This window comes from Eptesicus fuscus, chromosome 19 (genome assembly GCF_027574615.1).
Source record: "Eptesicus fuscus isolate TK198812 chromosome 19, DD_ASM_mEF_20220401, whole genome shotgun sequence".
Taxonomy (NCBI): domain Eukaryota; kingdom Metazoa; phylum Chordata; class Mammalia; order Chiroptera; family Vespertilionidae; genus Eptesicus; species Eptesicus fuscus.
In genome coordinates, this window is record NC_072491.1 from 671,675 (window position 1) to 695,136 (window position 23,462).

The following is a 23,462-nucleotide window of genomic DNA, read 5'->3' on the forward strand; positions in this document are numbered from 1 at the left end:
CCGCCCCCCGTGCGTCACGCAGCGCGTGCTGGCCGGTCAGTTCCGCCCCATCGCGACGAGTCCATTGAGCCCACAGCGGAGGGGGGCCGGGTGCGCGGAGGTCCGGTTCCCAGCCGTTTGCTCCGGCTCCTCCGGGGAAGGACACGCTGCGTGGGGGTCTCCCTCTGGCTTCCGTCTCTGCAGCCGCGGGGAGGGTCGCGGGGCGGACCCCGGCGGCGGGGCGGGGCGGGCGCACGAACCGCTTCCCCTGCGTCTTCGGCAGCGTCGCGTGGTCGGCCCCGCGGCCTCATTTCCCGTGCGCGGCCCGGCGGCCCTCTCTCCTCAGCCGTCCCGCGCCCCGAGCTCTCGTCTCTGGTCGCCGCGTCCTTGGCTGGCGTGTGAGTACCGAGGCCCGCGCCGAAGCCGCCGCGCCTGCCGGGAGGCCCCAGGGGCAGGGGACAGGCGGCCCGGGCGGCTCCGCGCCGCCAGGGGCCCGGGCGCCAGTGCCGGCCTGGGGGCGGTGGGCCAAGTGCGGCTCCCGGGCCCGGCGCAGAGAGGCGGGGCCCGCGGGCCACGTGGCCGCCCGGAGCGCGGCGGGGTGCGGGGCGCCGCTTGGGCCCAGCCCGGGTGGGTGGCCGGCGTCCGCCCCGCTGTGGCCGGGCCCGTGGACCTTCCGTCCAGCACGTGTCCACTGAGCCCTCGCCGCGCCGGCCCACCCTCCTAGGAACCGAGGCGGCTCCCGAGAGCGGGAAGGAGTGAGGACGTGACCGCCGAGCGACCGACACACACTGGTCCTCCGAGCGTGACCCGGGTCTTGACCTGGATCAGGAGTCCGGCCGGAGGCGCACCTGACGGCAGTCTTGGAAGCGGCGCCTTGGTTACAAGTGGGCGCTTCCCTGAGGAGGAGCGAGAGGCTCCGGCCGGAGCCGTGGGCGGAGTGGGAGGGGACCCACGGCGGCCACACGTTAGGGGTTCCAGAAGGAAGGCCGCCCTGGCGCAGGGGGGTGGTCCCTGCCTGCGGGGGAGCCGTGGAGGTGGACCCGGGCCTGGCCTGGGGCGGGGAAGAGCGGCTTGGCCAGGGGACTGCGGCGGGAGCAGCTGTGCCGGCCTGGGCTCCCGAGCCAGGACAGGGCTGGCTCCGGTGCGAGCCTGTCCTCCCGAGCCTCCTGCGGACAGAGTGTCCCGAGGAAGTGCCTTCTCAGAGCGCCTGGCACACACTCCGGGGAGCGGGCTGGCGGTGCTGCCTTCCTCCTGGGGAGCGGCGGGGGGAGGGCAGCGTTCAGCACTGGCGGGCAAGCTTGCCTGACTGGTGATTTTGCAAATGGTAACTTGAAGGTGATGTTTGAAAAAGATAAAAAAAAAAAAAATACGTCCAGAGTGTCACGTGCTAGTGCCGGCATTTCGGCGGCTGCAGGCTGGAAACGCGGGCCTGAGCTGGTGTTTTGAGATGACGTGTGAGTTGGCAGTGGGTGGCAGCTTGACATTGATGCAAAGTACAGGCATTGGAGACAGATCCCCAACTCCTCACCACCTCGGAGCCTTTCCCTTTCCCACTCCCAGCTCCCAGCTATGTACGAGGCCTGGACACGCACACACATGTGATGTGTACATAGAAGGGTGGAAGCATGTGTGACTCCTAGAGCTGCCCCAGGGAAGGGCCTGGCTGGTCAGCTGAGACCACACCCCCACCAGCTGTGGTGCTGGAGGCGGGGCCTAGGGTGGGGTAGCATGCAGGCACTGTGAGGCCTGGGGGTGCAGGGCCTCAGGACAGGTTGGCATTTTTCCGTGGGGCCGAACTACCCAGGAGTCGGGTCAGAAAGCTTCTGAGTAGGAGTTGGGTCTGTGGAGCGCCCCCAAAGGAGGAAAAGGGCATCCTGTCTGCCTCCTGTCCACGCAGCTGCCCCACCGCTTGGCTGTTCTAAAACATCAAGGCTTCCTGCCACTGCAGACAGCTCCATCGTGCAGCGCTGGTTCCAGCCGCGCCAGCCAGGGCCCCGTGGAAAGCCGAGCTGCCCACAGATCCCAGCCCCACGCACCTCACACCTGCTCATGCCATTCCCACTTCCCGTGGAAGGGGAAGGGAGGCCTTGACCCCTGGGTGTACAGTGTGGAGCGCCCGTGTGACTACAGTGGGGTGATGTGGGAAAGGGCTTCCAGGGGCAGGGGCAGGGGAGGGGCCCCTCCCTGAAACCTTCCTCACTAGCCCAGCACCTGGGCACAGCTCTGAGGCCACGCCCTCAGCTTCCTGTAGGACCCTCCCGAAGCAGCGTCCTGGGCAGGGGGCTGCTGCCGTGTGATGTGTGCAGCCGAGTGTGTGGGCTCCCCGGACGTCAGGCTGAGAATGTCACCAAGGGGGGGGTCACCTCTAACCAGGACCAGCTGCTGTGTGGGCGCCTTTGCCCCTGGGCCTGGTGGCCAGGCAGGGCGTCCCTCGGGCCCCCCAAACCGTGGGCCTGCAGAACTCGGGCAGCTTGGCGGGGCGGTGCCTCCTTTACGGGGAGGTGTCCGTGTGCCTCATGGGGGAGGGGAGGACCACAGTGGGGGAGTCAGCAGCCAGCGCGGCTCAAGGCCATTCTCGCCCTGGCTGTGGCGCTGGCGAGTGCGGCCGCTGCTGCCTGGTGACCCTCAGGCCAGCACTTCCTGCCCGCAGCCCAGCCCCGCTCCTTCCTGGGAGCTGTAGGTGTGCGTGCTTCTCAAAGGGAAGTGTCGCGCCTCCCAAGTGGCTTTTCTGCCCGGAGACACGGGCGTTTGGTGGGGAGGCCGCATGGAACGCAGGCCATCGGGAGCCGGGTGTCCAGGAAGGAGAGGTGGGCCCTGCATCGCTCAGCTGTCCTGGGGGATCAGGCCGCAGAGCAGGGGCCTGGGACGTCCCTGTGGGCGCTCTGCCCCCCCCACTGGGCCAGGCTCTGGGGTGCTGCTCTTGGCAGGAGTGCCCTCTCCCCAGAGCCACCGGCCACCCTCACCTCAGGCTGGGCAATGGGTGTGGCGCCTGCTGAGGCCTGTGCCCTCCGCAGGCCAGCTGCTCCCCTTGGTCCCGTTCTTGTCAGTGGGCCCCACAGGGCGCCTGGTGTGTCCCTGTCTGGCAGGGACCTGGGCGGCAGAGCGTCTTCTGGAGACGGTGGCGGGTTCTTGGGGCTCTAGCACTGCGGGGAGGTCTCGCTGTCTGTGACGAGGGCCGTGCACAGCTGGCTGACCCAGCTCCTGGGGTGCAGCCCCCGGGCTGGCTGTCCCATCTGGGATGCGCTGACAGCCCTGTCCTGGGCTCAGGGCAGGGAGACTGTCCCCGAAACAGCACTCTGGTGACTAAAACCCGCGGCGTGGGCCTCGTCATCTTGTTCTGCATCCCTCAGCGGCGGGGGCGGGGGCGGGGGCGGGGCTGTGCTGGGCTCCCCTCCAAGCTCCAGGTGGACAGTGGGGCTCAGGCCCCCGCAAAGCAGATGGGGGGGTGCTCAGGTGGTGCCTCCCAGGAACTGCCCGCTCCGGTGTGACGGTGCCTGAGCCGGGAGAGCTGGTCTCCTCCTGGGACGTCGGTGGTGGGTCTCTGGTGCTCATCTCTGCTCCTCCAGCAAACTCGCCGCACGCCGCCTCAGCGAGCAGCTCTGGAAGGGCCCTCAGCCTCTGGGCCGCTGTCTGCCTGCTCTAACCTTGCTGCTTTCTCTCCATGCTGCCCTAGGAGGTCAGAGTGAAAGTAAGTACGCCTGCTCCTGCCCGCGCTCCCGGCACCTGAGCGGGAGCCCCTGTAGCGGCCCGGCCCCTTCATCCTGCTCCGCACCCCCCAGGGCCTCCCTGGCAGAGCCCCGCCCACCTCCGGAGCTGCCCTCGCCTCAGGCCTCGTGCCGAGTTGGGGCGTCCAGAGAACTGGCTTCCCCTCCCCTGAGCTGTGGCCACCAGAGCCCTGAGCACAGCCTGGTCTGGTGTCGGGGGCCCAGGAAGTGTGGAGGCCAGGGTCTGGCAGGGCTTGGGCACTAGGGGCCAGGCATCAGAGAGGTCAGAGGGCACATAAGCCCTGCCTGGTCATCCTGCTGCCCCGTCAGGGACAGGGAGTGATGTCACAATGCCCTGCCTCCTGGGCACAGCTCCTGCCTCCCACCACTGCCTCTGCCGCCAGCCTGGCCTTGGTAAGTGCTGCCGCCAGCCTGGGCAGGGAGGTGCCAGGGGACGGCCCCTACACCTCGCTGGGACCTCGTGAGAGGTCTGTGGCATGTGCCGTTAAAGGCCCCCCAATGTACCCCTGCAGGGGATAAAGGGGGACGCTCCCCAGAGTGCTCGGCAGGTGCGGGGTGTGGTCCACATGTCCATGGGGTAGCTGAGTCCGGTTTCACTTCTGCTGGGTGTTAGGAAGGGCCGTGGGTTCCCGGTGAGGAGGGGAAGGGGGCTCCCGGCTGAGAGGTGGCCCTGCCTCTGGAGACCTTGCCTCCGAGTCTGAGGGCCCTGCCTGGCGCTGTGGGCCACTGGGTCGACGGTTGCTTAGGCTCCACCAGTGCCCACAGGCAGGGACAGGAGGGGTGTCCTGAGGGAGGGCTGCTCAGCCCTGGCAAGCTGGCATTGGGTGCTGGTCAGGAGGCCTGCTCTGCTTTGGGGAGCAGGGACCCCCCGCAGGGCTTTCTGGGCCCGAGCTGCTCCCCGCCAGGCGCTGCGGGGCCCAGACCCCTCTGTTCTTGCCTCAGGTTTCTGGTCTGGTCCACAGAGAGCCAGCCACCTTTCCACAGCACCACGTCTGGCAGCAGAGCGGGGGGGGGAGGGAGGTCGTTGCCATGAGGGCAGCAGACAACGAAGGTCACCTCCATGCAGATGGAGGGGCTCAGAGCCCCCATCCACCTCCCACTGCCCCACTGATGGTGCCCCTTACACCACGATGGGCCTCCGAGACCGCCGTGCTTCCTTCAACACCGGTGCCTCAGGAGGTGGCCGGGCGTGGCGCAGGCACAGGCCGTCCAGTTACAGTTTCAGACCAACAGCGAGTAACTGTCCCGTGTAAGCGAGCCTCCGTGTCTCGTGGGACAGGCTTACTGCGAGGGTGTTCACGCGGGGTCAGATGGGGGAGCGCGCTGGTTCGCCGGCATCCTGTCGGGATTCTAAGAAAAGGTTCCCGAGGTTTGGAAGCGTCTCCTCTAGACCCCTTTGGAGAGCGTGGTGCATGCTGGGTTAGAAAAGTTTTGCAGCTAAAAGAACACAAGTCCTCACACACACACCCGTGTGTTATTCACGTCCTGCTCTACTGAGGTCCCTGCGGGGTTGACCTGGGGTCCTGCCTGGTGCCTGGTGGCCCCCCTTGGGAAGCGTCCACAGGCTCCTCCGGTGCCAGCCAGGCTCTGGGGGCGGGGGGGGGGGCACTGGCAGCGGGCGCTGTGCTCACCGCCTTCTTGTGCTTGCTTTTACTGCTGCGCGAAGATGAGGAGCGGGAAGGCCTCCTGTGCCCTGGAGACCGTCTGGGAGGACAAGCAGAAGCATGGGGAGGCTGAGCGGCCCTTCCAGGAGCACCAGGCCATGCGCGCCCCCGCCGCTGCCCAGCCGCTCCCGGCTCCGGTGCCCGCCGTGAACGGGCCGGGGCCGGAGGACACCGGGGAGGCCGAGGCCGCGGCCGGCAGCAGGGGCAGTCCCCGGAGGAGCCATCCCGGGCGGCAGCCCCTGCAGAAGAGGAAGCGCTCCCCGAAGAGCCGGCTGGGCAGGGCGGACCTGGCCCTCGTGGGCCTCTCGGCCGACCACGTCTGGCTGGAGAAGCCGCTTTTCGACCAGGCGGAGAGCTCCTACCGTCAGAGGCTGGCAGACTTGGCTGCCCAGGCAGCCCGGCCACCGGCGCTGGCCCCCAGGGGTCCTTGCACCCATGGAAGCCAGGTGGCCTGCCACCATGTGACCTGGGGCATCTGGGTCAACAAGTCTGCCTTTGACCAGGCCGAGCGGGCGTTTGTGGAATGGTCTCAGGCTCTGCTGCTGGCCACCGAGGGGAGCAGCGGGCAGGGGGCTCCTGACAGGGGCCAGCGGGCACCGGCCTTGGCCCTGGCCCTCACCCACCAGCCTCGCTCACCAGCCAATGGCCAGCCCCCGCTGGGCAGCCTGCAGGCGCTGGTGCGGGAGGTGTGGCTGGACAAGCCCCGCTACGACGCAGCCGAGAGGGGCTTCTACGAGGCCCTGTTCGACGGCCACCCCCCCGGGAAGGTGCGCCTGCAGGAGCGAGCCAGCCAGGCCGAGAATGCCAAGCGGGCCCGCAGAGACCGGAGGGCCCGCAACGCCACGGGAAGCAAGCGGGCTGAGCTGAGGCGGGCCGAGGGGGGCGTCCCTTCGTCTGCCCTGCCCTACTGGTACTTCCTGCACAAGGATGCGGAGCCGCCCTGGCTCAGCAAGCCCACCTACGACAGTGCGGAGTGCCGCCACCACGCTGCCGAGGCCCTGCGCGTGGCCTGGCGCCTCGAATCCACGGCTCTGGTGCACCGACCCAGTGCCCGCTCTGGCCCATCCATGTCCAGCCTGAGACCCAAGTAGGAGAAACGTGCTGGATGGGTGCCTGGGCTGGGGCCGCGTGCACCCCCTCCCTGTCCCTGCCCCGCGAGCTCTTCCCGAGACCCCTGGACCCGCTCAGTGGGGTGCGGGAGTGGGTTAGGCGGTGCAGCCTCCAGGGTCACGAGGCTCAGGGCTGAGTGCCCCGTGCAGGGTGTTCTTGTCGGGAAACTCCTCGGGAGCATCGGAGGCCCCGGCTCCTGGGCCCACCGGGCCCCACTCGTGGCCAGTCGTTGGTCTGAGTCTGAAGGATGCGCCCGGCAAGGCAGACTTCCGGCCTGGTGGCCCGGGGCCTCCTCCAGGACAGCTCCCTCAGTGCAGCCATGGTCTCTGGAGGGCAGGTCAGGGGTCTGGCCAGGTGGTGCTTGGGGAGCATCCAGTGCCTGGCCAGGAAAGGGGTTCCCAGGCAGGTGGGCAAAGACTGGACGCTAGGGGCCCTGTGGGGCGGGGGCGGGGCCCAGGCCGGGCCAGTGGGACGTGCAGAGGCACCAGGGAAGGTCTCCAAGGAAGGGGTGCCCGCCTGGCCCCCGATTCCCGGTGGGAGCCCCTTTGCTCTGCCCCTCTGAAGGGTTGATCTGATGGGTTGACAGGACTGGCCTCGTGAGGGACAGGCCACGGCCCATCGCGGAGGAGGGGGGCATGGGGCCGAAACCGAGTTCATGGAGCTGGCTTTCCATGGGGGAGACCCACTTCCTCTTGTCAGCAAGAGGGCACTTGAAGACTTGGGTTCCTGGGCACAGAGAACGGGTGGGGTGAGGCGCAAGAGGGCTCTGTCTGGGCAGCTGCCCACCTCGTCGGGCTGGGGGAAGGCAGCAGAGGGGCGTCTGCCCAGGCAGTATGGGTACAGGCGACGACGGGCTGGGCGTGGCTCGGGCCCTAGTGGGTCTAGCGCAGTAGTTCTCAGACTCACTGACCTTGGAACCCCAGGGAGCTTTTGTTTTACCTGTGGGTTCCTCCACACGAGCAGAGGTGCTGCTGGGGTGCGCTGGAAACATGGCGAGCTTGTTGCACGCTGATGGGCATTTTCGTGAGAAACCGTTTTCCTGTGAGAAGATCGCTGAGCAGGCGGCCTCGTTCCACACGTGAGATCTGTAGTGTCTGCTCGGTAGGAGGCAGGGGCATCCCCCTGCCTGTGTTCAGATGTGAGTGTTGTCTGACCCACATCCAGCTCTGCACTGAGTGTGCTTGGGAAAGGGGGCCTCGGCATCCCCAGAAGTTCTTGGCCAGCTGAGAGCCGCTGGTCTGGGACCGTGGCCTGTGCACAGAGGGAGCCGCGTGGCAGTGGGAACAGGTGGTGTGGAGGGGGGTTCCCTGCTCTGCCGTGGGGCCTGGAGGCCTGGTCTCCCAGGCACTGGGCGGCGACCCTGCACCCTTGGCATCTGGGCCGCGAGAAGGGGCCTGTGCAGGCCAGGCTGTCAGCCTCCCTTTCCTCCCAGCAGGAAAATGGCCACAAACTTCCTGGTGCACGAGAAGATCTGGTTCGACAAGTTCAAATACGACGATGCAGAAAGGAAGTTCTACGAGCAGATGAACGGGCCTGTGACTGGCTCCTCGCGCCAGGTGAGGGCTGTGCGTGGGGCGCTGGGAGGCTCTGCCCAAGTGCTGGAGGTGGGGTCTGTGGAGGGTCCGGCTGCTCCTGGGGTGCGGGGTCTGCTCCTCTCAGCACGAGGCCGCTGGGAGCACAGCGCACGCAAGCCTGGGGGCCGAGGCCACGGCGGCAGGGCTCCACCTCGCGCATCTCGCTGCCCCGCTGAGCTTCCGTCCTGCACGTCACTTCCTCTATCTCCACAGGAGGGACGTAGGGTTCCTATTTTTTTTTTGAAATTATAAAAATTTTTAATGAAAGAAAAGACTGGTTCTTTCTGCACTGTCTGCAGGAGAACGGCGCAAGCGTGATCCTCCGGGACATTGCGAGAGCCAGAGAGAACATCCAGAAATCCCTGGCCGGAGTGAGTACCGCGGCCGAGCACCCAGGCTGGCGCTGCCGCCGCCCTCGTGCCACAGCGCATGACTTTCCCCAGAGCCGCTGCGGGCTTTGCCCTTGAAGCAAAGCCAGGGCGAGGCTGCTGCCCAGGCGCGGACTGGGCCCAGACCACAGCAACGCTTCCCCTGCCTCCTCGCTGTGCTGCTCGCCTGCTTGCTGGCGCTCAGCTGGGTCTCCCTCCTTCACTCCCTCTCCCTCAGCCCTCCTTCTGCTTGCTCTGTGCTAAGGGAAGCCTCCTGCCCTCCTGGGCCTTGACCTCCCCAGAGGTCACAGGGTTCACAGGGAGTGGAGTTCAAATCACAGAATGAGCACCATCTTGAGTTTGAGGCCCAGGCAGGGGCCCTGCAACCCAGCTCACTTCCTGGTCCCCAGATGGGACCGTGGCCACCTCTGTCCCTGCCTGGCTGGGAGGTGTGTCCCTAGGAGGCGGCGGACCTACTGGTCCACCTTCCTGGCCAGAGGACCCGGGCCTCTTTCTCCCCTGGGACATGGGAGTGTCCTGGCCCTGAAGGCCAAGCGTCCGCACAGCTGTGCTCCTTTGGAGCCTCCAGGGGGCATCATTTCCGCCTTTTTCAGCTTCTAGAAGCTGCCCACTCCTTGGCCTGTGGCTCCTCGCCAGCAGTTCATGACCTGCTCTTGTCACATCTCCTCTCCCTGCCTCTCTCTCCTGTGGACCTGGGGGGTGACGCTGGGCCCACCTGGATAATCCGGGGTCACCTCCCATCTCCCCTACCTCATCACGTCTGCAAAGTCCCTTTTGCCATATGAGTCACCTGCCTGCACAGCTGGTTCGGGTATACTGGCTGCTGGCCACAGGCTGGGCAGCCCCAGGCAGGTGTCCCCTGGGAAGCGGTGCCACTGCCAGCTGCCCAGCTGGCCCTGCATTGGGCGTGGCCCCTACTTGCCTTGCCTTCTACCTTACCCGGGTGAGCCAGGCAGACACAGGCCCTGGTGGCATGAGGTCTTTGCACCCAGGAGGCTCTTCCTCCTCCCACCCTCAGGCCTGGCTGTGGTGGCCAGCTGCTGGGTCCTGGTCTTTGGGGGACAGCTGTGGTGTGCTGCTGGGGCTTGGGTCACAAAGCACCACGGACCACAGCGTAAGCGTCATTTGATTTTCTCACAGTCTGAAGGCTGGAGTCCAAGACAAAGGTGTGGGCAGGGCTGGTTCCTTCCAAGGCGCACTCTTTGGCCTGCAGATGGCTGTTTCTCCCCTTGTCTGCATCCTCTTGCCTCTGTGTGTCCTATGAGGACACCAGCCAGTGGGCTAGGACCACCCTAACGACCTCAGTGTGACGGAGTCGCCCCGTAGAGGCCCTGCTCCAGAGCTTTGGGTGTGAGTTCATGCTGGGGTGGGGCGGACGGAGTCGGCGGGGCGAGGGCATAGTCTTATGGAGAGGACTGGTGACGTGCAGGGCTGGCACCAGTGACCTGCTGTCTTCCCACCTCTTACGTGTCGTGCAGCAGGGCTCGAGGCGCCAGCCTGCTGCCAGGACCCCGTTCACTTGTTCCCAGCACTAACCCCTGGGAGAGGAGCCTACGGAGCTGGGGCCGGATGAGTGTGATCCAGGCCATCGGAGGTCTTAGAGAGAATGGCGTGGGGGCTACGGCTGGCGGTGGCGTCTGAAACTCGGGTGTGGGCGGTCCAACGGGAGCTGTCCTGCCTGGAGACCTTGAGCCTGTCCTTGGTCTGGGGGTGTAGAGCAGTGGCTTGTCCTATGGCTGCTTGGGTGGGCCTCAGGCCAAGGTCTTTATCCTGATTGGACACTGGAGGAGGGACAGTGGCCCAGGGAAAGGGCCAGGTGCACCGTGTCCCCAAAGCCGTTCCACTCGTGCGTGACTCAGGCTTGAGCTGTGGCACCCTGTGGGTGAGCTCCCTGGGCAGCACTGTGTGGGTCTGACAGGCCAGCGCCCTCCAGCACAGACTTAGTGAGCCAGGCGCCGTGCTGGCTGCTGGGGGGCTGCCCTGTGCTCGTGCAGGCTCCTTCCTGGCCCCCGGGCCCCTCGGCTGCTCTCCCCTCCCGTTTCCACCTCAAGGCCATGCTGCCCAGCCCTCCCGAGACCACAGGCCAGGCTGTCAGTCCTGCTCCTTCCCCCACACCGGGCAGTGGCAGCCATGGCTCTGAGCTTCTGCCCTGGGCCCCCTGCTTCCTGCTTGGTCGCAAAGTCACCCTGGCCCCACAGGCTGCTGCCTCCTCTCCTGGTGGGGCCTGGCAGGTGACCACTCCATCCGGTGTCTCAGGCCTCCTGCCCACCTCGGGGCTGTGCTGCTCAGTGGCTGTGGGGGCCTTGGAGCGGGTTGGGCGCCACGCCCTCACCTCCCCCTGCCTTGCAGAGCTCAGGCCCTGGAGCCTCCAGCGGGCCCAGCGGAGACCACAGTGAGCTCGTCACCCGGATCGCCAGCCTGGAAGTGGAGAACCAGAGCCTGCGAGGAGGTGAGGCGCTGGGCTCGGTGGGGGAGGGGTGGGGCCCAGCTGCTGTGGTCTGACCAGCACCCCCCTCACCCCGCAGTGGTGCAGGACCTGCAGCAGGCCATCGCCAAGCTGGAGGCCCGTCTGGGCGTGCTGGAGAAGAGCTCGCCTGCCCACCGGGCCACAGCCCCGCAGACCCAGGTGAGCGCCACCCCCAGGGCAGAGCCCCCACACCTGGCGCTGCTACAGAGGAGCCGAGGCCGGCCCAGGGGCATGAGGGTGAGAGGCCTGCCAGCCAGGGGCCTGCGTCTCAGCCCCCTCCCCTCCGGCAGCACGTGTCTCCCATGCGCCAAGCAGAGCCGCCCGCCAGGAAGGCGGCGGCCGCGGAGGACGACGAGGACGACGACATCGACCTGTTCGGCAGTGACGAGGAGGACGACAAGGAGGCCGTCCGGCTGCGGGAGGAGCGGCTGCGGCAGTACGCGGAGAAGAAGGCCAAGAAGCCGGCGCTGGTGGCCAAGTCCTCCATCCTCCTGGACGTGAAGCCCGTGAGTGCCCACCTGGGCCCTCCCTGCCCGGGGTCAGGAACCGCGGGCTCAGAGAGAAATGTGGCGGGGGCAGGGGTAAACGGCGCTGCTGTGCGGGCCTCCTGGGAGTCTGTGGGCCCCTGACCCAGCCTCCTCCCTTCCTTCCCCAGTGGGATGACGAGACAGACATGGCCCAGCTGGAGGCATGCGTGCGCTCCGTCCAGCTGGACGGGCTGACCTGGGGGGGCTCCAAGCTGGTGCCCGTGGGCTACGGCATCCGCAAGCTGCAGATCCAGTGCGTGGTGGAGGACGACAAGGTGGGCACCGACCTGCTGGAGGAGGAGATCACCAAGTTCGAGGAGCACGTAAGCGGGCAGGCTCTGGGGGGGGGGGGGCGGGGGCAGGTCCAGGGCCCGGCAGGGCGGCCTTTGGGAGACTGGGCCTCACGTGACCACCGCCCTCCTTTCTCCAGGTGCAGAGTGTCGACATTGCGGCTTTCAACAAGATCTGAGCCCGAGCCCTGGCGGCCCTGCCACCATTAAAGACTGCGATTCCCCGTCTGGCTCCTGTCTGGTCTGGGCTGTGGGCGGGCGTTCGGGGAGCAGCGCTGGCAGGCCCTGGCCTCGTGGTGTCCCTCTTAGGGCCCCGTCTGTCCTACATCAGTCACCCCGGGGGCCATGACCATCACCCCCTCTTGGCCTCTGCACAGCCTTCCTGTGGCTGTGGCCTCACCCTGCCTGCCCTCTGCTCCATCTCTGGCCTGTGTTCACTCACCAAGTGCCATGTCCCGTCCAGGCTGTGGTGCCAGGAAGAAGGCCGGCCCTTCACTCCTCCTGGGGCCCAGGAGGCACCCAGCCCTCCACTCTCCCTCTGCCTCCTTGCCGTTCCTGGCTGAGCTGTCCCTGTGGGAGCAAAGGTGCCCACCTGCAGTGGTCCAGGAGAGACGCCCTAGGGGCTGGCCTGGCCCTCATTCAGCCCTCAGAGGGCACCCCTGCCCCGGCACACTGCCTGGCAGCTCCATTGCTGGAGAATGGCCTGGCACAAGTCCCATGACACTGTCCTGTGGAGTCCTGCCTGCTGCCCCCACCCCCAGCCCCGTCTACCAGCGCGGGTGCCACTGGGTTCCGCCCAGGACTGGCCGGTCCTGCTTGTGCGACACCTGCTCTTGGTATTGGAGACAGGTCTGGGCTGCAGCTACCTCTGGTTGGAGCTGCCCCCTTGGCGGGCCCTGAGGCTCCCTGTGTTACAGGGCTCCTGTGGGGCTCGGTGGAAGCTGTGGTGCCGCTGGGGGTGGGCACCAGGCTGGCTGCTTGATGAGCACAGGACGGGCCACACCAGGAGGAGCTGACGGGAGCCTCTCACCTGCCCCTCCCCAGGCCTGGGTGGCTCCTGGGAGGGGCGGGACAGTTCAGCAGGGGGTGGGGTCACCACTGCCTTTTGTGCCCTCCCACCCGATGCGCAGAGCTGGGGGAGGCAGGAGGGGACCATGCTCACGGGGCTGAGGAGCTGGGCGATCCGGGACGGGGACACATTGCCCACTTCAGCCCGCTCCGGCCTAGAGGACTCCTGTCCTGAGACCGGCAGCCCCGCCCCTCCGTTGCCAGGAAAGGCGGTGGCTTCCCGGGCGTCCTCGCCCTCCGGGAGCCGGTCCACAAAGGCCAAAGGCGTCGTGACGAGCAGGCCTGGGCACCAGCTATTGGGGATGCGGGGTCACGTGGGCCGGCGGGGCGGGGAGTCCAGAGTCCGGGACGGGGCGCGATGGCGGCAGAGCAGGACCCCGAGGGGCGCGCGGCGGCGCGGCCGCTGCTCACCGACCTGTACCAGGTCACCATGGCGCTGGGCTACTGGCGCGCGGGCCGGGCGCGCGACCCCGCCGAGTTCGAGCTCTTCTTCCGCCAGTGCCCGTTCGGCGGCGCCTTCGCGCTGGCCGCGGGGCTGCGCGACTGCGTGCGCTTCCTGCGCGCCTTCCACCTGCGCGACGCAGGTACCACGGCCCTCCTCGCCGCCAGGGACTCCCCCAGACAGGGCCCTCCCACCCGGCAAGCTCGCCCCACACGCGACCGGGTGGGGCACCCCGACAAGCCCTTAACTGCGCCCCAATGAGCCCCTCGGTCGAGGAGACGGTTCCGCCCGGTGAGCCCACCTCGGCCGCGCTCTTGCCCCAGCCCACGCGGGCCTTTGTCCCCCCAGACGTGCAGTTCCTGGCCTCGGTGTTGCCCCCAGACACCGACCCCGCGTTCTTCGAGCACCTCCGGGCCCTTGACTGCTCCGGGGTGACGGTGCGGGCCCTGCCCGAGGGCTCCCTCGCCTTCCCCGGCGTGAGTGCGGGCTGAGCGGGGCGGAGGGTGGGCGCGAGGGAGGCGGGGCGGCGGCCAGCTGACACCCTCCCGGCAGGTGCCGCTGCTGCAGGTGTCGGGGCCGCTGCTGGTGGTGCAGCTGCTGGAGACGCCCCTCCTCTGCCTGGTCAGCTACGCCAGGTGGGCGCCCCACCCCCTACCCCCGGCCGGGGTGACCCAGGAGGACCTGGACTTCCGGGAGGCCGGTCCTTTGGGGTGTGGACGTGGCTGCGTGCGCCCGGGTCCGAGCTCCATGGGTGCATCGCTCGGCCTCCAGGAGGGGGCGGGTTGTGGGGCCTTCGTGAGCCTCACCCTGGTCCCCTGCCCACTCGCTCCCCACAGCCTCATTGCTACCAACGCGGCGCGGCTCCGCCTGATCGCAGGGCCTGAGAAACGGCTGCTAGAAATGGGGTTGCGGCGTGCGCAGGGCCCCGACGGGGGTCTCACGGCCTCCACCTACAGCTACCTGGGGGGTGAGGCCGGGGAAGGGAGGGAAGGGGGGCAGAGGAGGACCCCCAGCCTGAGGCCCCCTCTGAAGTCCCCAGCACTGCCCGATGCCCGCCCTAGGCTTTGACGGCAGCAGCAACATGCTGGCAGGACAGCTGCGGGGCGTGCCGGTGGTGGGAACCCTGGCGCATTCCTTCGTCACTTCCTTTTCTGGCACTGAGGTGCCTCCGGACCCGGTCAGTACCCTTCTCTTCCCCCTGAGCTCCAGAGGGCAGACCCCAAGGCCAGGCCTGCCGGGAGGAGGGGGTCCAGACCTCTGCACAAGGGCAGAAGCCACGCCTGGCCCGTGGAGCCGCCTGGGCAGGTAGCCAGTGTGGCCCCGGGAAGGTGCAGGCAGGTGGCATCGCCCCTGCTCAGACCCTCACCCAGGGGTGAGCTCTGAGCCCCCCTACCCTTCGCTGATCCCTCTCCCTAGATGTTGGCTCCGGCTGCTGGTCAGGGCCCCAGGGTGGACCTGGCCACCCGTGTGGAGCAGTGGCTGGAACGCGTGTGCGCCCACCTGGGGCTGGGGGTGCAGGATCCACACCCCGGGGAGCGGGCGGCCTTTGTGGCCTATGCCCTGGCCTTCCCCCGGGCCTTCCAGGGCCTGCTGGACACCTACAGCGTGAGGAGGTGAGGCCAGGCACCCCCACACACGGGGGGCGGGGGGGGGCCTCGGCGGAGAAGCTGCAGTACCCTGATCTCCTTGTCCGGGCCGCAGAAGCGGACTTCCCAACTTCCTGGCGGTGGCCCTGGCTCTGGGGGAGCTGGGCTACCCGGCTGTGGGCGTGCGGCTGGACAGCGGGGACCTGCTGCAGCAGGCCCAGGAGATCCGGGCGCTGTTCCGGACCGCGGCGGCCCAGTGAGTCCTGGGAGCTGTCTGCTGAGAGACCCCCTCAGGGGTGCAGATATAGGGTGGGGCAAGGAGAGGGAGGGACCCTGCCCCCTGCCCCCTGCCCCCTGCCTTTCCCACAGTGAGGAGATCTGGTCTGGGCCTACCTCCATGGAGACCTGGTGGCTCTGCAGGGTCACAGTGGCCCGTGTGGCTGAGGGCAGATTCTCCCGTGGGAGGGGCGTGACCAGGGAGGGAGGGAGCCCTGGTGAATCAGGAACTTCTGAGCCCCCCATCCCAGGTTCCAGGCACCCTGGCTGGAGTCAGTCCCCATCGCTGTCAGCAACAACATTGATGAGAAGGAGCTGGCCCGGCTGACGCAGCAGGTGGGGCGGGGCGGGGCGGGGCCGGCGGAGGGTGGCTAGGAGGGCCTGGGCCTGCAGAGGGGGCTGAGCCCAGAGCCCCTCCTCTCTCTCCCCTTCCAGGGCAGCGAAGTGGACGTCATTGGCATTGGCACCAGCGTGGTCACCTGCCCCCGCCAGCCTTCCCTGGGCTGCGTCTACAAGGCAGAGACGGGGACTGGGGCCCCGGGGGGCGGGCCGTGGGCATCGTGGGCTGGGGAGGAGGGCCCAGCTCTCTCAACACCCTGTCCCTGCAGCTGGTGTCCGTGGGAGGCCAGCCTCGGATGAAGCTGACCGAGGACCCCGAGAAGCAGACCTTGCCCGGGAGCAAGGCCGCCTTCCGGCTCCTGGGCTCCGATGGTGAGGCCCCACACCTCCTCTGGGTCCCCCTCCACGCCCCAGGACCCCCCATCATTCTTGGTGCCCCCCAAAACCCCGTCACAGGGTCTCCGCTGCTGGACCTGCTGCAACTGGCGGAGGAGCCGGCGCCCCAGGCCGGCCAGGAGCTGAGGGTCTGGCCTCGAGGGGCCCAGGAGGCCTGTACCGTGAGGCCGGCCCACGTGGAGCCACTCCTGCGACTCTGGGTCCAGCGGGGGCAGGTGACTACTCCACCCACCGCTTAGTCTGCACCTGCAGCCCACATCCAGCCCTGACCCCTGACCCTGAGCCCCCTTCTCTTCCCTCAGCTGTGCGAGCCCCTCCCATCTCTGGCCGAATCCAGAGCCTTCGCCCAGCGGTCCCTGAGCCGGCTCAGCCCCGCCCACAGGCGGCTGGAGCTGCCCGCCGGGTACCAGGTGGGTGGAGCCCCCAGCCCTGCGGCTCCCCGTGCGCCCTCCGCCCCAGGGCCGCCCAGCGTCGCCTCCTCTCCTCCTGCAGGTGGCGCTGTCGGAGCAGCTGCGGGCCCTGGTGCGGAGGCTGAGCGCCGGAGCCTCCGGGTGAGAGCCCGGGGAGCTGCCAGAAGTTAACACGAGTCACTCACTGCCCCACAACGTGTCACGTGTCTTTTCTTCTCCCAGGGCCTCGGGCGGGTGCGATCAGAGGAGAGAGGTCATGCTCCCAGGAAGGCCTTGCTGAGGCTGGAGCTAGGCCGGGGGAGCTAGGCCGAGGCCCAGCGTCTGAGCTCTGAGAGCTGGGCCCTGGGGGGCAGAACTGGGGCTGGACAGGGCAGGGCTGCAGGGAGCTGGGGGAGTGGCTGGGGGCTCTGGTGCCCTCCCGGGAGTTGGGGGTATTGCTGGGGGCTTTGGTGCCCTCCCGGGAGTTGGGGGTATTGCTGGGGGCTCTGGTGCCCTCCCGGGAGTTAGGGGTATTGCTGGGGGCTCTGGTGCCCTCCCGGGAGTTGGGGGTATTGCTGGGGGCTCTGGTGCCCTCCCGGGAGTTGGGGGTATTGCTGGGGGCTCTGGTGCCCTCCCGGGAGTTGGGGGTATTGCTGGGGGCTCTGGTGCCCAGCCGGGAATTCCTGTGGGAGGCCTCGCCCTGCTGGAGGCTCAGCAGCAGGAGCCAGGGGTTGGGGATGAGCTGCCAGGTTCCCTGCGTCAGAGCGTGGCCTCGGGCTCCCACACCCGTCTAGGGCCCTGCCCCAGGCTCTGGGTCAGCGGGACCCACGCTTCCCAAGCCAAGGAGAAGCCCAGTGCCTCCACCACGGCTGCCGCCAGCCCCCCACAACTCTGCCTGGGCGCCCTTTGCCCTGGGGGCTCTGGCCTCTGCAGGCAAGCCTGTCGGTCCCACTGGCTTGGCAGCTTGGACTCCAAAGAACGGCTCGGGCCCGGCCGGCGAGACGCAGTGGTCGGTCATCATCCTGTGACCCAGGAGGTCGTGGTTCCATTCCCGGTCGGCGCATGTGCCCGGGTTGCAGGCTCGATGCCTAGTGGGGTGTGAAGGAGGCAGCCGGTCAATGATTCTCTCTCATCATGGATGTTTCTCTCTCTCCCTCTCCCTCTGGAATCAATAAAAGTATAAGAAAAACACAGAGGAACTGCTGGGGGAGGGGGGTCTAGGCTGCAGGACACAGGGAGGCCCCAGCCTCGCCTGCCTGGGCAGCAGTAGGGGGCACGGGCGGGCACGGCGGGCACGGGCGTGGGGCGTGCGGCCCGGGGCGCCTCCTGGAGCGCTTCCGCTGCCAGGTATTTGGCCCAACCAGCTCTCCCGGCTCCGGGGTCACCTGGGCAATGCCCGCCCTGTCGCCGGGTTAAGGTGACAGGGAGAGATGAGACACAAACAGCAGAACCAGGTCACCCCTGCTCGGCTGTGCGCCCACTTCCCAGGAACCTGAGGCCCAGCACTGGGGGAGGGGCACCTCACTGTCCAGGGCCCTGAAGTCACCGCGAGGTGCAGCCGCCGCCTCGTTCGCTCTGCCCCGGGGCTGCGCCCAGCTCAGAGGCGGTGGCCGCCGTCCGTCACCCTGTCCCCGGATGCCCAGCTGGGTCAGAACGCAGTGACTCAGCCTGGACCTGACTCAGCCGGGGCTGGGCCTCCGCGGGGCTGTCCACGCCTGCCGGGTCCCCCTGCCCCGCGGGTTTGAGGTCAGGGTCAAGGGTCCTTCTTGCCCTCCCCTCGCAGATGGACCACCTCCTGGGAATCTCGTCCCTCCCTGGGCCCTGGGGGCAGAGCCAGACCCCACCTGCTCGGGCTTTAGGCCACGCACCCCCCGCGGGCCGGGCCACTGGGTCTGTCCAGGGGCGCCACGCCCGGGGACACCTGTGTGGCTCCCCAACCCCCCACATACTTGGAGCAAAGGCTCACACTCCACCACGCCTCCCGGGCCCCGCCCGCCCAGAGCCTGCTTCTAGGTCAGGCTCGAGCATGACTTCCTGGGAGGACCCTTGGCAGGTGCTGTGGCCGGGCCTGCTGAGGGCTGTGTGACAGCCATGGCTGGGGGGGTGTGGGGCCGGGCCCGGGCCCGGGGAGGCCCTGTGGGGGCCCTCACCCTGACAGCTCTGGCTGAAGGGATCCAGGCCAACCAGGGGCAGCCCACCAGACCCCCTCCCAAGGGCCCTCCGCCCCAACCCGAGCTCGAACCTGAGGCGGAGCCTGGAAGTGTAGCCGCAGCCACCCCCACCGCTGCCCGGGAGCCCCACTCCCCTCCCCATGGGCAGGAGCCAGCCCCCTCCGAGGGGCCCCGTCAGGTGAGTGGGAGGGATGGCCTGGGAGGCAGGGATCTGAAAAGAGGGGCAGCTGGGGGCAGGCATGGGGGCTGCCCTGTCTGGGGAACAAGGGGGCAGGGACTTCATGGGGAAGGAGTGGGTGGGGAGGGAAGGGGGCCTGGGAGAGGCGAGGGGACTTCATACACCCCACCCGCCCGCTCCAGGCCCCCCAGAGCTCCTGGGAGCAGGGGGCCCTCTCTGACCTGGTGCTGTACATGGCGGCCTGCCTGGAGGAGGCGGGGCTCTCAGGGACACAGGCCACGGCGCTCACTCTGTCCTCAGCCCTGGAAGCCCGGGGGCAGCGGCTGGAGGACCAGGTGAGCCCCAACCCTTCCTGCCCCCGAGACTCCTGCCTCGTCCCCTCTGAGGGGGGGTGAGCCCCAACCCTTCCTGCCCCCGAGACCCCTGCCTCGCCCCCTCCGAGGGGGGGTGAGCCCCAACCCTTCCTGCCCCCGAGACTCCTGCCTCGTCCCCTCTGAGGGGGGGTGAGCCCCAACCCTTCCTGCCCCCGAGACCCCTGCCTCGCCCCCTCCGAGGGGGGTTGGAGTGGGCAGAGTGGACGTCCGGGGTCACGGAGGCCCGGTCACTGACCCCCGCCTCTCCACGCCAGGTGCAGGCCCTGGTGCTCGGGCTGCTGGCGCAGGTGCCCAGCCTGGCCGAGGGGAGGCCCCGGCGAGCAGCCTTGCGGGTGCTGAGCTCGCTGGCCCTGGAGCACTCTCACGACGTGGTGGGCGCGCTGCTGCCCTGCTCACTGCCCCCGGACCGGTAACCTCCCGCCCCGCCGCTCGCCAGGGCTGCAGCCCCCTGTCCCGTCCCCACGCAGCTTCCTCCCCTTCCCACTCCTCGTCCTAGGTGGAGTCTGGCCCCCCAGTGGGCAGGTTGTGGAGGGGGCAGACCCTCCTACCCACCCCCCACCTCGGACCTGGACACTGGGTTCCTGGCTTGGGGCCTGGATTTTCTCTCCTGGTTGCCCCTGGGCCCAGCCTGGGGGGTCGGGGGGGTGCTGCAAGGCGGGGTCAGCGGGCTGAGTGCCTTCTGTGCCCAATGCCCCTGGCTCTTTGGTTTAATCGGCTCCAGAGTACGTTGGTTTTTTAAAAAATCCTCACCTGAGGGTATGTTTACAGATGAGAGAGAGAGGGGGAGAGAAACATCAATGTGAAAGAGAAGCATTGATCGGTTGCCTTCCATCTGTACCCCAACCGGGTATGAACCCACAACCTAGGTATGGACCCTGACCCGGAATCGAACCCTCAGCCACTTTACTGGTTACTGCACGGGGTGATGCTCTCACGCCTGCGCCCGCCAGGGCTGTGCGTGTTGGTGGCGCAGGCGTGTCTCTCTCGCTGCGGGACAGGCTTCCCGCTGCTCCGGCCCCCTGCTCCGCGGCCCGCACAGATGCCACTTAGCTTGTTTCTCTGGAATTGGGGTGCATGCGGGGGCGGGGGTGGCTCATCAGCTCCTCGCCTGCTGGCGTCTCAGGGGCCACCCCACCCTGACCTGGTACACCAGCAGGGACCCTGTCTCAGGAGCCCGTGCCCCCAGGGCGGCGGCCGAGCTGTGGCGCAGCCTGAGCCGGAACCAGCGTGTGAACGGGCAGGTGCTGGTGCAGCTGCTGTGGGCGCTGAAGGGCGCGGCGGGACCCCAGCAGGAGGCTCTGGCAGTAGGTGACTCCGGCCGGCACCGCCCGGGGTCCGACCCGCACTTGAGGGGTGGGGCCGGCCAGGCCACAGGGGGGTCTGGGCTGAGGGTCACACGCATCTGGAATGAGCCCGAGCGTCCGAGGCCGCGTCCCCTCCTCCGGCCCGCGGTGGGGCCGAGCCTGAGCGGGCGGCTCGTCCCACAGGCCACGCGCGCCCTCGGGGAGATGCTGTCCGTGTCCGGCTGCGTGGGCGCCACGCGGGGCTTCTACTCGCACCTGCTCCTGGCGCTGGTCACACAGCTGCACGAGCTGGCCCGGGGCCCACGCTCCCCCGACGCCCACAAGGTTTGGGCCGCCTCTGACCGCGGCCCCCCGCACAGCCATGCCAGGTGCGGGCGCGCTGGGGAGGGGAGGGCTGGCCCAGCGCCCTCTGCCCACCCGCCCTCACCGCCCTCTCTCCCGCCCCCGCTCCAGCTGCGCCGTGGAGGCCTTGAAGGCCCTGCTCACGGGGGACGGCGGCCGCATGGTGGTCACGTGCATGGAGCAGGCTGGAGGCTGGAGGCGGCTGGCAGGCGCCCACACCCACCTGGAGGGTGTCCTGCTGCTGACCAGGTGCGAGGCAGGGGGCGGGGCGGGGAGGCGGGAGCACGAGGGTGGTCGGTGGAGGCTCCTCCGGAGGAGCGAGGACCAGTAGAGGGAGAGTTCCCATTGCCGCCCACCAGCGCCATGGTGGCCCACGCGGACCACCACCTGCGGGGCCTCTTCGCGGATCTGCTGCCCCGGCTGCGCAGCGCCGATGACACTCAGCGCCTCACGGCCATGGCCTTCTTCACCGGGGTGAGCCGGGTCCGGCGGGTGGGGAGGAACCCTGGCCTTGGTCGCCTGCACCGGCCCGCGAGCCGCTGACCCCGGGCCCCCGCCCAGCTGTTGCAGAGCTGGCCCACCGCGCGGCTCCTGCGGGAGGAGGCCATCCTGGAGCGGCTGCGCGCCTGGCAGAGCGACCCCGAGCCCACCGTGCGCTGGCTGGGCCTGCTGGGCCTCGGCCACCTGGCGCTGAACCGCGGGAAGGTGAGGCGCGGGCCGGGGCGGGGCGGGGCGGGCCTGGCGGGGATGCGAGCTCCGCCCACGACCCCGGCCTCCGCAGGTGCGGCACCGGCGGGCGCTGCTGCCCGTGCTTCTGGGCGCCCTGGGCGAGGGCGACGCGCGACTCGTGGGCGCCGCGCTGGGCGCACTAGGGAGGGTCCTGCAGCAGCCGCGGGCGCCCGTGCGGCGCCTGAGCACCGAGCTGGGGTCCCGCCTCCCACCGCTGCTGGACGACGTGAGCGCCACCCGGACCCCAGGCTTCCTCCCGGGCCCCGCCCTCCCCGGGCCCCGCCCTCCCCGGGCCCCGCCCTCCCCGGGCCCCGCCCTCCCCGGGCCCCGCCCTCCCCGGGCCCCGCCCTCCCCGGGCCCCGCCCTCCCCGGGCCCCGCCCTCCCCGGGCCGCCTCCGCCCAACAAGGCACAGCCCCCCGGCTCCAGGCCCGCAGACCTCGCCCCCAGACAGCTGACTCCTGAGACCCTCTTCCTCCCGCCCCGCCCTGACAGCGCCCTCCCTCGCAGGCCAGGGACTCGGTCCGCGCCTCGGCGGTCGGGCTCCTCGGGACGCTGGTGCGGCGGGGCCGGGGCGGGCTCCGCGTGGGGCTTCGCGGGCCCCTGCGGAAGCTGGTGCTCAGGAGCCTGGTGCCGCTGCTGCTGCGCCTGCATGACCCCAGCCTGGATGCCGCCGAGGTCAGTCGCCCCTGCAGACTGTCCCACGGCTGCCGGCCCCACCCACCCCACCCAGCCCCACCCACTACCTCTCCCAAGGTGGCAGGTCAGGGCTTCCTCACGGACCTCCGGCGCCGGCCTCCCGGGCTCCCCGTTTCCTGGGGCTCCTGCCCTGGACTTCTCCAACCCTGGTACTGGCCACACCCAAGGCACCTCTGCCACCTTTTGGACCCCTCCTCCCCGCCCTCCCCCGTTCCAGAGCTCCGAGTGGACACTGGTGCGCTGTGACCGGGCCCTGCGCTGGGGCCTGCTGGAGGAGATGGTCACTGTGGCCCACTACGACTGCCCCGAGGCCCTGAGCCGCATCTGCCACCGCCTGGTAGGTGGGGGACAGTGACAGTGATGGGGTGTGGCCAGCTTCCCACGTGGCCCACTCACCCCAAAACGGAGTCTCCCCACCCTCCCAGCCAAGTGGTGGCAGGTCTAAGCCCTCGGGGCCCTGACCCCTTGCCTGGGGACTCCCCAGGAGACGCCAACCAGCCCCGGGGTCACCTCTGCCACCTCTCTCCACGCAGAATTGGCTCTCCTGCCATGAACCCGTATGTCCCCAGGTGCAGTGGTACCCGAGCCACGTGCCCAGCTTCCTGAGCCAGACCCAGGGCTACCTGAGGAGCCCACAGGACCCCCTGCGCCGGGCAGCGGCTGTGCTCATAGGTGAGGCATCCGGGTGTCAGACCGTCCCTGCAGGCGGAGGTCCGGGCGCGGGGCCGGCACTGCCCGCTGGGGCGGGGCCGGCACTCACGGGTTTGCCTTCACCAGGCTTCCTTGTCCATCACAGCAGCCCCAGCCGCTTCAGCCAGGACCTGCTGGACTCCCTGTTCCAGGGTGGGTCCCCCTCGCCAGGGTGTGCGTCCTGGAGAAGTGGTGGTGCTTGGGTAGCGGGGGTGGGCGTGCAGGCGCCAGGGGTCCTGGGGCGCGCGTCGGTTCTGAGAGCCCCCCGCCCCGCCTGAACCCTTCTGTCCCCCCTTCCCCCACGCAGACCTGGGGCAGCTGCAGAGCGACCCCGAGCCGGCCGTGGTCGCCGCGGCGCAAGTATCCTCCCAGCAGGTGGCGCTGCTGGCCCGCGCGCAGGGCAGTGGGCAGGGCCTGCGCTTCCCCCGCCTCCGCCTGCGCCTGCGCCGCGCCCGCCCCGTCCGGCCTCCGCCCGTCTACCCCGACAACCCCTTCCAACGCCGCAGCCTCGCGGGCCGGTGGGGCTGCTCCCGACCCGGCTGAGCCTGACCCCAGGCCCGTCGTCCTCCGGAGCGTCTGGGCATCTGAGTCGGGCGCCCCACCGCTCCGTGGGCAGCCTGGGCCTGGGCCTGGGCCTGGAGGCGGGTGTCACCCCCACCCCCAAACCCACCGCAGCCCCTGCAAGGCCTGCTGCACCCAGACTCCTCGGTACGAGCTCCCCACCGTGACGGCCACGTTCCTCAGAGGGAATCGGTG

General features: G+C 69.1%; 3 protein-coding genes across 10 annotated transcripts; all 3 read left to right on the forward strand.

Moving 5' to 3' along the window:
• Positions 1–242: 242 nt before the first annotated feature.
• On the forward strand, positions 243–11,949 carry EEF1D (eukaryotic translation elongation factor 1 delta). 7 transcript variants are annotated; one of them, XM_054708589.1, is made up of 9 exons: positions 326–377; positions 704–863; positions 7,911–8,034; positions 8,352–8,423; positions 10,791–10,890; positions 10,967–11,067; positions 11,199–11,414; positions 11,564–11,758; positions 11,866–11,949. In XM_054708589.1, exons 3-9 carry the CDS (start codon positions 7,918–7,920, stop codon positions 11,902–11,904), a joined length of 840 nt encoding a protein of 279 aa, XP_054564564.1. In that variant the 5' UTR covers positions 326–377; positions 704–863; positions 7,911–7,917; the 3' UTR covers positions 11,905–11,949. The 7 variants fall into 7 exon arrangements, with proteins under 7 accessions (XP_054564565.1, XP_054564566.1, XP_054564564.1 ...); XM_054708588.1 differs by having other exon boundaries at positions 7,914–8,034; XM_054708590.1 differs by lacking the exon at positions 704–863 and having other exon boundaries at positions 243–377.
• A 1,100-nt stretch (positions 11,950–13,049) lies between these two features.
• NAPRT (nicotinate phosphoribosyltransferase) lies at positions 13,050–16,452 on the forward strand. Of its 2 annotated transcripts, none has more exons than XM_054708594.1 (13): positions 13,050–13,377; positions 13,584–13,711; positions 13,803–13,870; positions 14,072–14,202; positions 14,297–14,412; positions 14,652–14,848; positions 14,937–15,077; positions 15,349–15,433; positions 15,533–15,613; positions 15,706–15,808; positions 15,893–16,047; positions 16,135–16,242; positions 16,325–16,452. In XM_054708594.1, the coding sequence occupies exons 1-13, from the start codon at positions 13,152–13,154 to the stop codon at positions 16,385–16,387; spliced, it is 1,602 nt and encodes a 533-aa protein (XP_054564569.1). In that variant the 5' UTR covers positions 13,050–13,151; the 3' UTR covers positions 16,388–16,452. The 2 variants fall into 2 exon arrangements, with proteins under 2 accessions (XP_054564569.1, XP_008157980.2); XM_008159758.3 differs by having other exon boundaries at positions 13,054–13,377; positions 13,788–13,870.
• A 1,860-nt stretch (positions 16,453–18,312) lies between these two features.
• Positions 18,313–23,442, forward strand: MROH6 (maestro heat like repeat family member 6). The gene is made up of 14 exons (XM_054708593.1): positions 18,313–18,570; positions 18,753–18,905; positions 19,199–19,353; positions 20,131–20,248; positions 20,432–20,616; positions 20,702–20,839; positions 20,950–21,064; positions 21,152–21,295; positions 21,372–21,545; positions 21,828–21,995; positions 22,234–22,353; positions 22,586–22,688; positions 22,794–22,859; positions 23,014–23,442. Exons 1-14 carry the CDS (start codon positions 18,313–18,315, stop codon positions 23,247–23,249), a joined length of 2,133 nt encoding a protein of 710 aa, XP_054564568.1. The 3' UTR covers positions 23,250–23,442.
• Positions 23,443–23,462: the final 20 nt, after the last annotated feature.

Excerpts from the sequence above, each read along its gene's own strand:
- EEF1D (XM_008159708.3), top strand. The coding sequence starts at position 5,371 with ATGAGGAGCGGGAAGGCCTCCTGTGCCCTGGAGACCGTCTGGGAGGAC. Across the intron at positions 8,035-8,351 it reads TGACTGGCTCCTCGCGCCAG|GAGAACGGCGCAAGCGTGAT; the intron begins GTGAGGGCTGTG and ends CACTGTCTGCAG. Across the intron at positions 11,415-11,563 it reads TCCTCCTGGACGTGAAGCCC|TGGGATGACGAGACAGACAT; the intron begins GTGAGTGCCCAC and ends TTCCTTCCCCAG.
- NAPRT (XM_008159758.3), top strand. The coding sequence starts at position 13,152 with ATGGCGGCAGAGCAGGACCCCGAGGGGCGCGCGGCGGCGCGGCCGCTG. Across the intron at positions 15,434-15,532 it reads TGGCCCGGCTGACGCAGCAG|GGCAGCGAAGTGGACGTCAT; the intron begins GTGGGGCGGGGC and ends CTCCCCTTCCAG. Across the intron at positions 16,048-16,134 it reads TCTGGGTCCAGCGGGGGCAG|CTGTGCGAGCCCCTCCCATC; the intron begins GTGACTACTCCA and ends CTCTTCCCTCAG.
- MROH6 (XM_054708593.1), top strand. The coding sequence starts at position 18,313 with ATGGCTGGGGGGGTGTGGGGCCGGGCCCGGGCCCGGGGAGGCCCTGTG. Across the intron at positions 21,065-21,151 it reads CCATGGCCTTCTTCACCGGG|CTGTTGCAGAGCTGGCCCAC; the intron begins GTGAGCCGGGTC and ends GCCCCCGCCCAG. Across the intron at positions 21,296-21,371 it reads TGGCGCTGAACCGCGGGAAG|GTGCGGCACCGGCGGGCGCT; the intron begins GTGAGGCGCGGG and ends CGGCCTCCGCAG.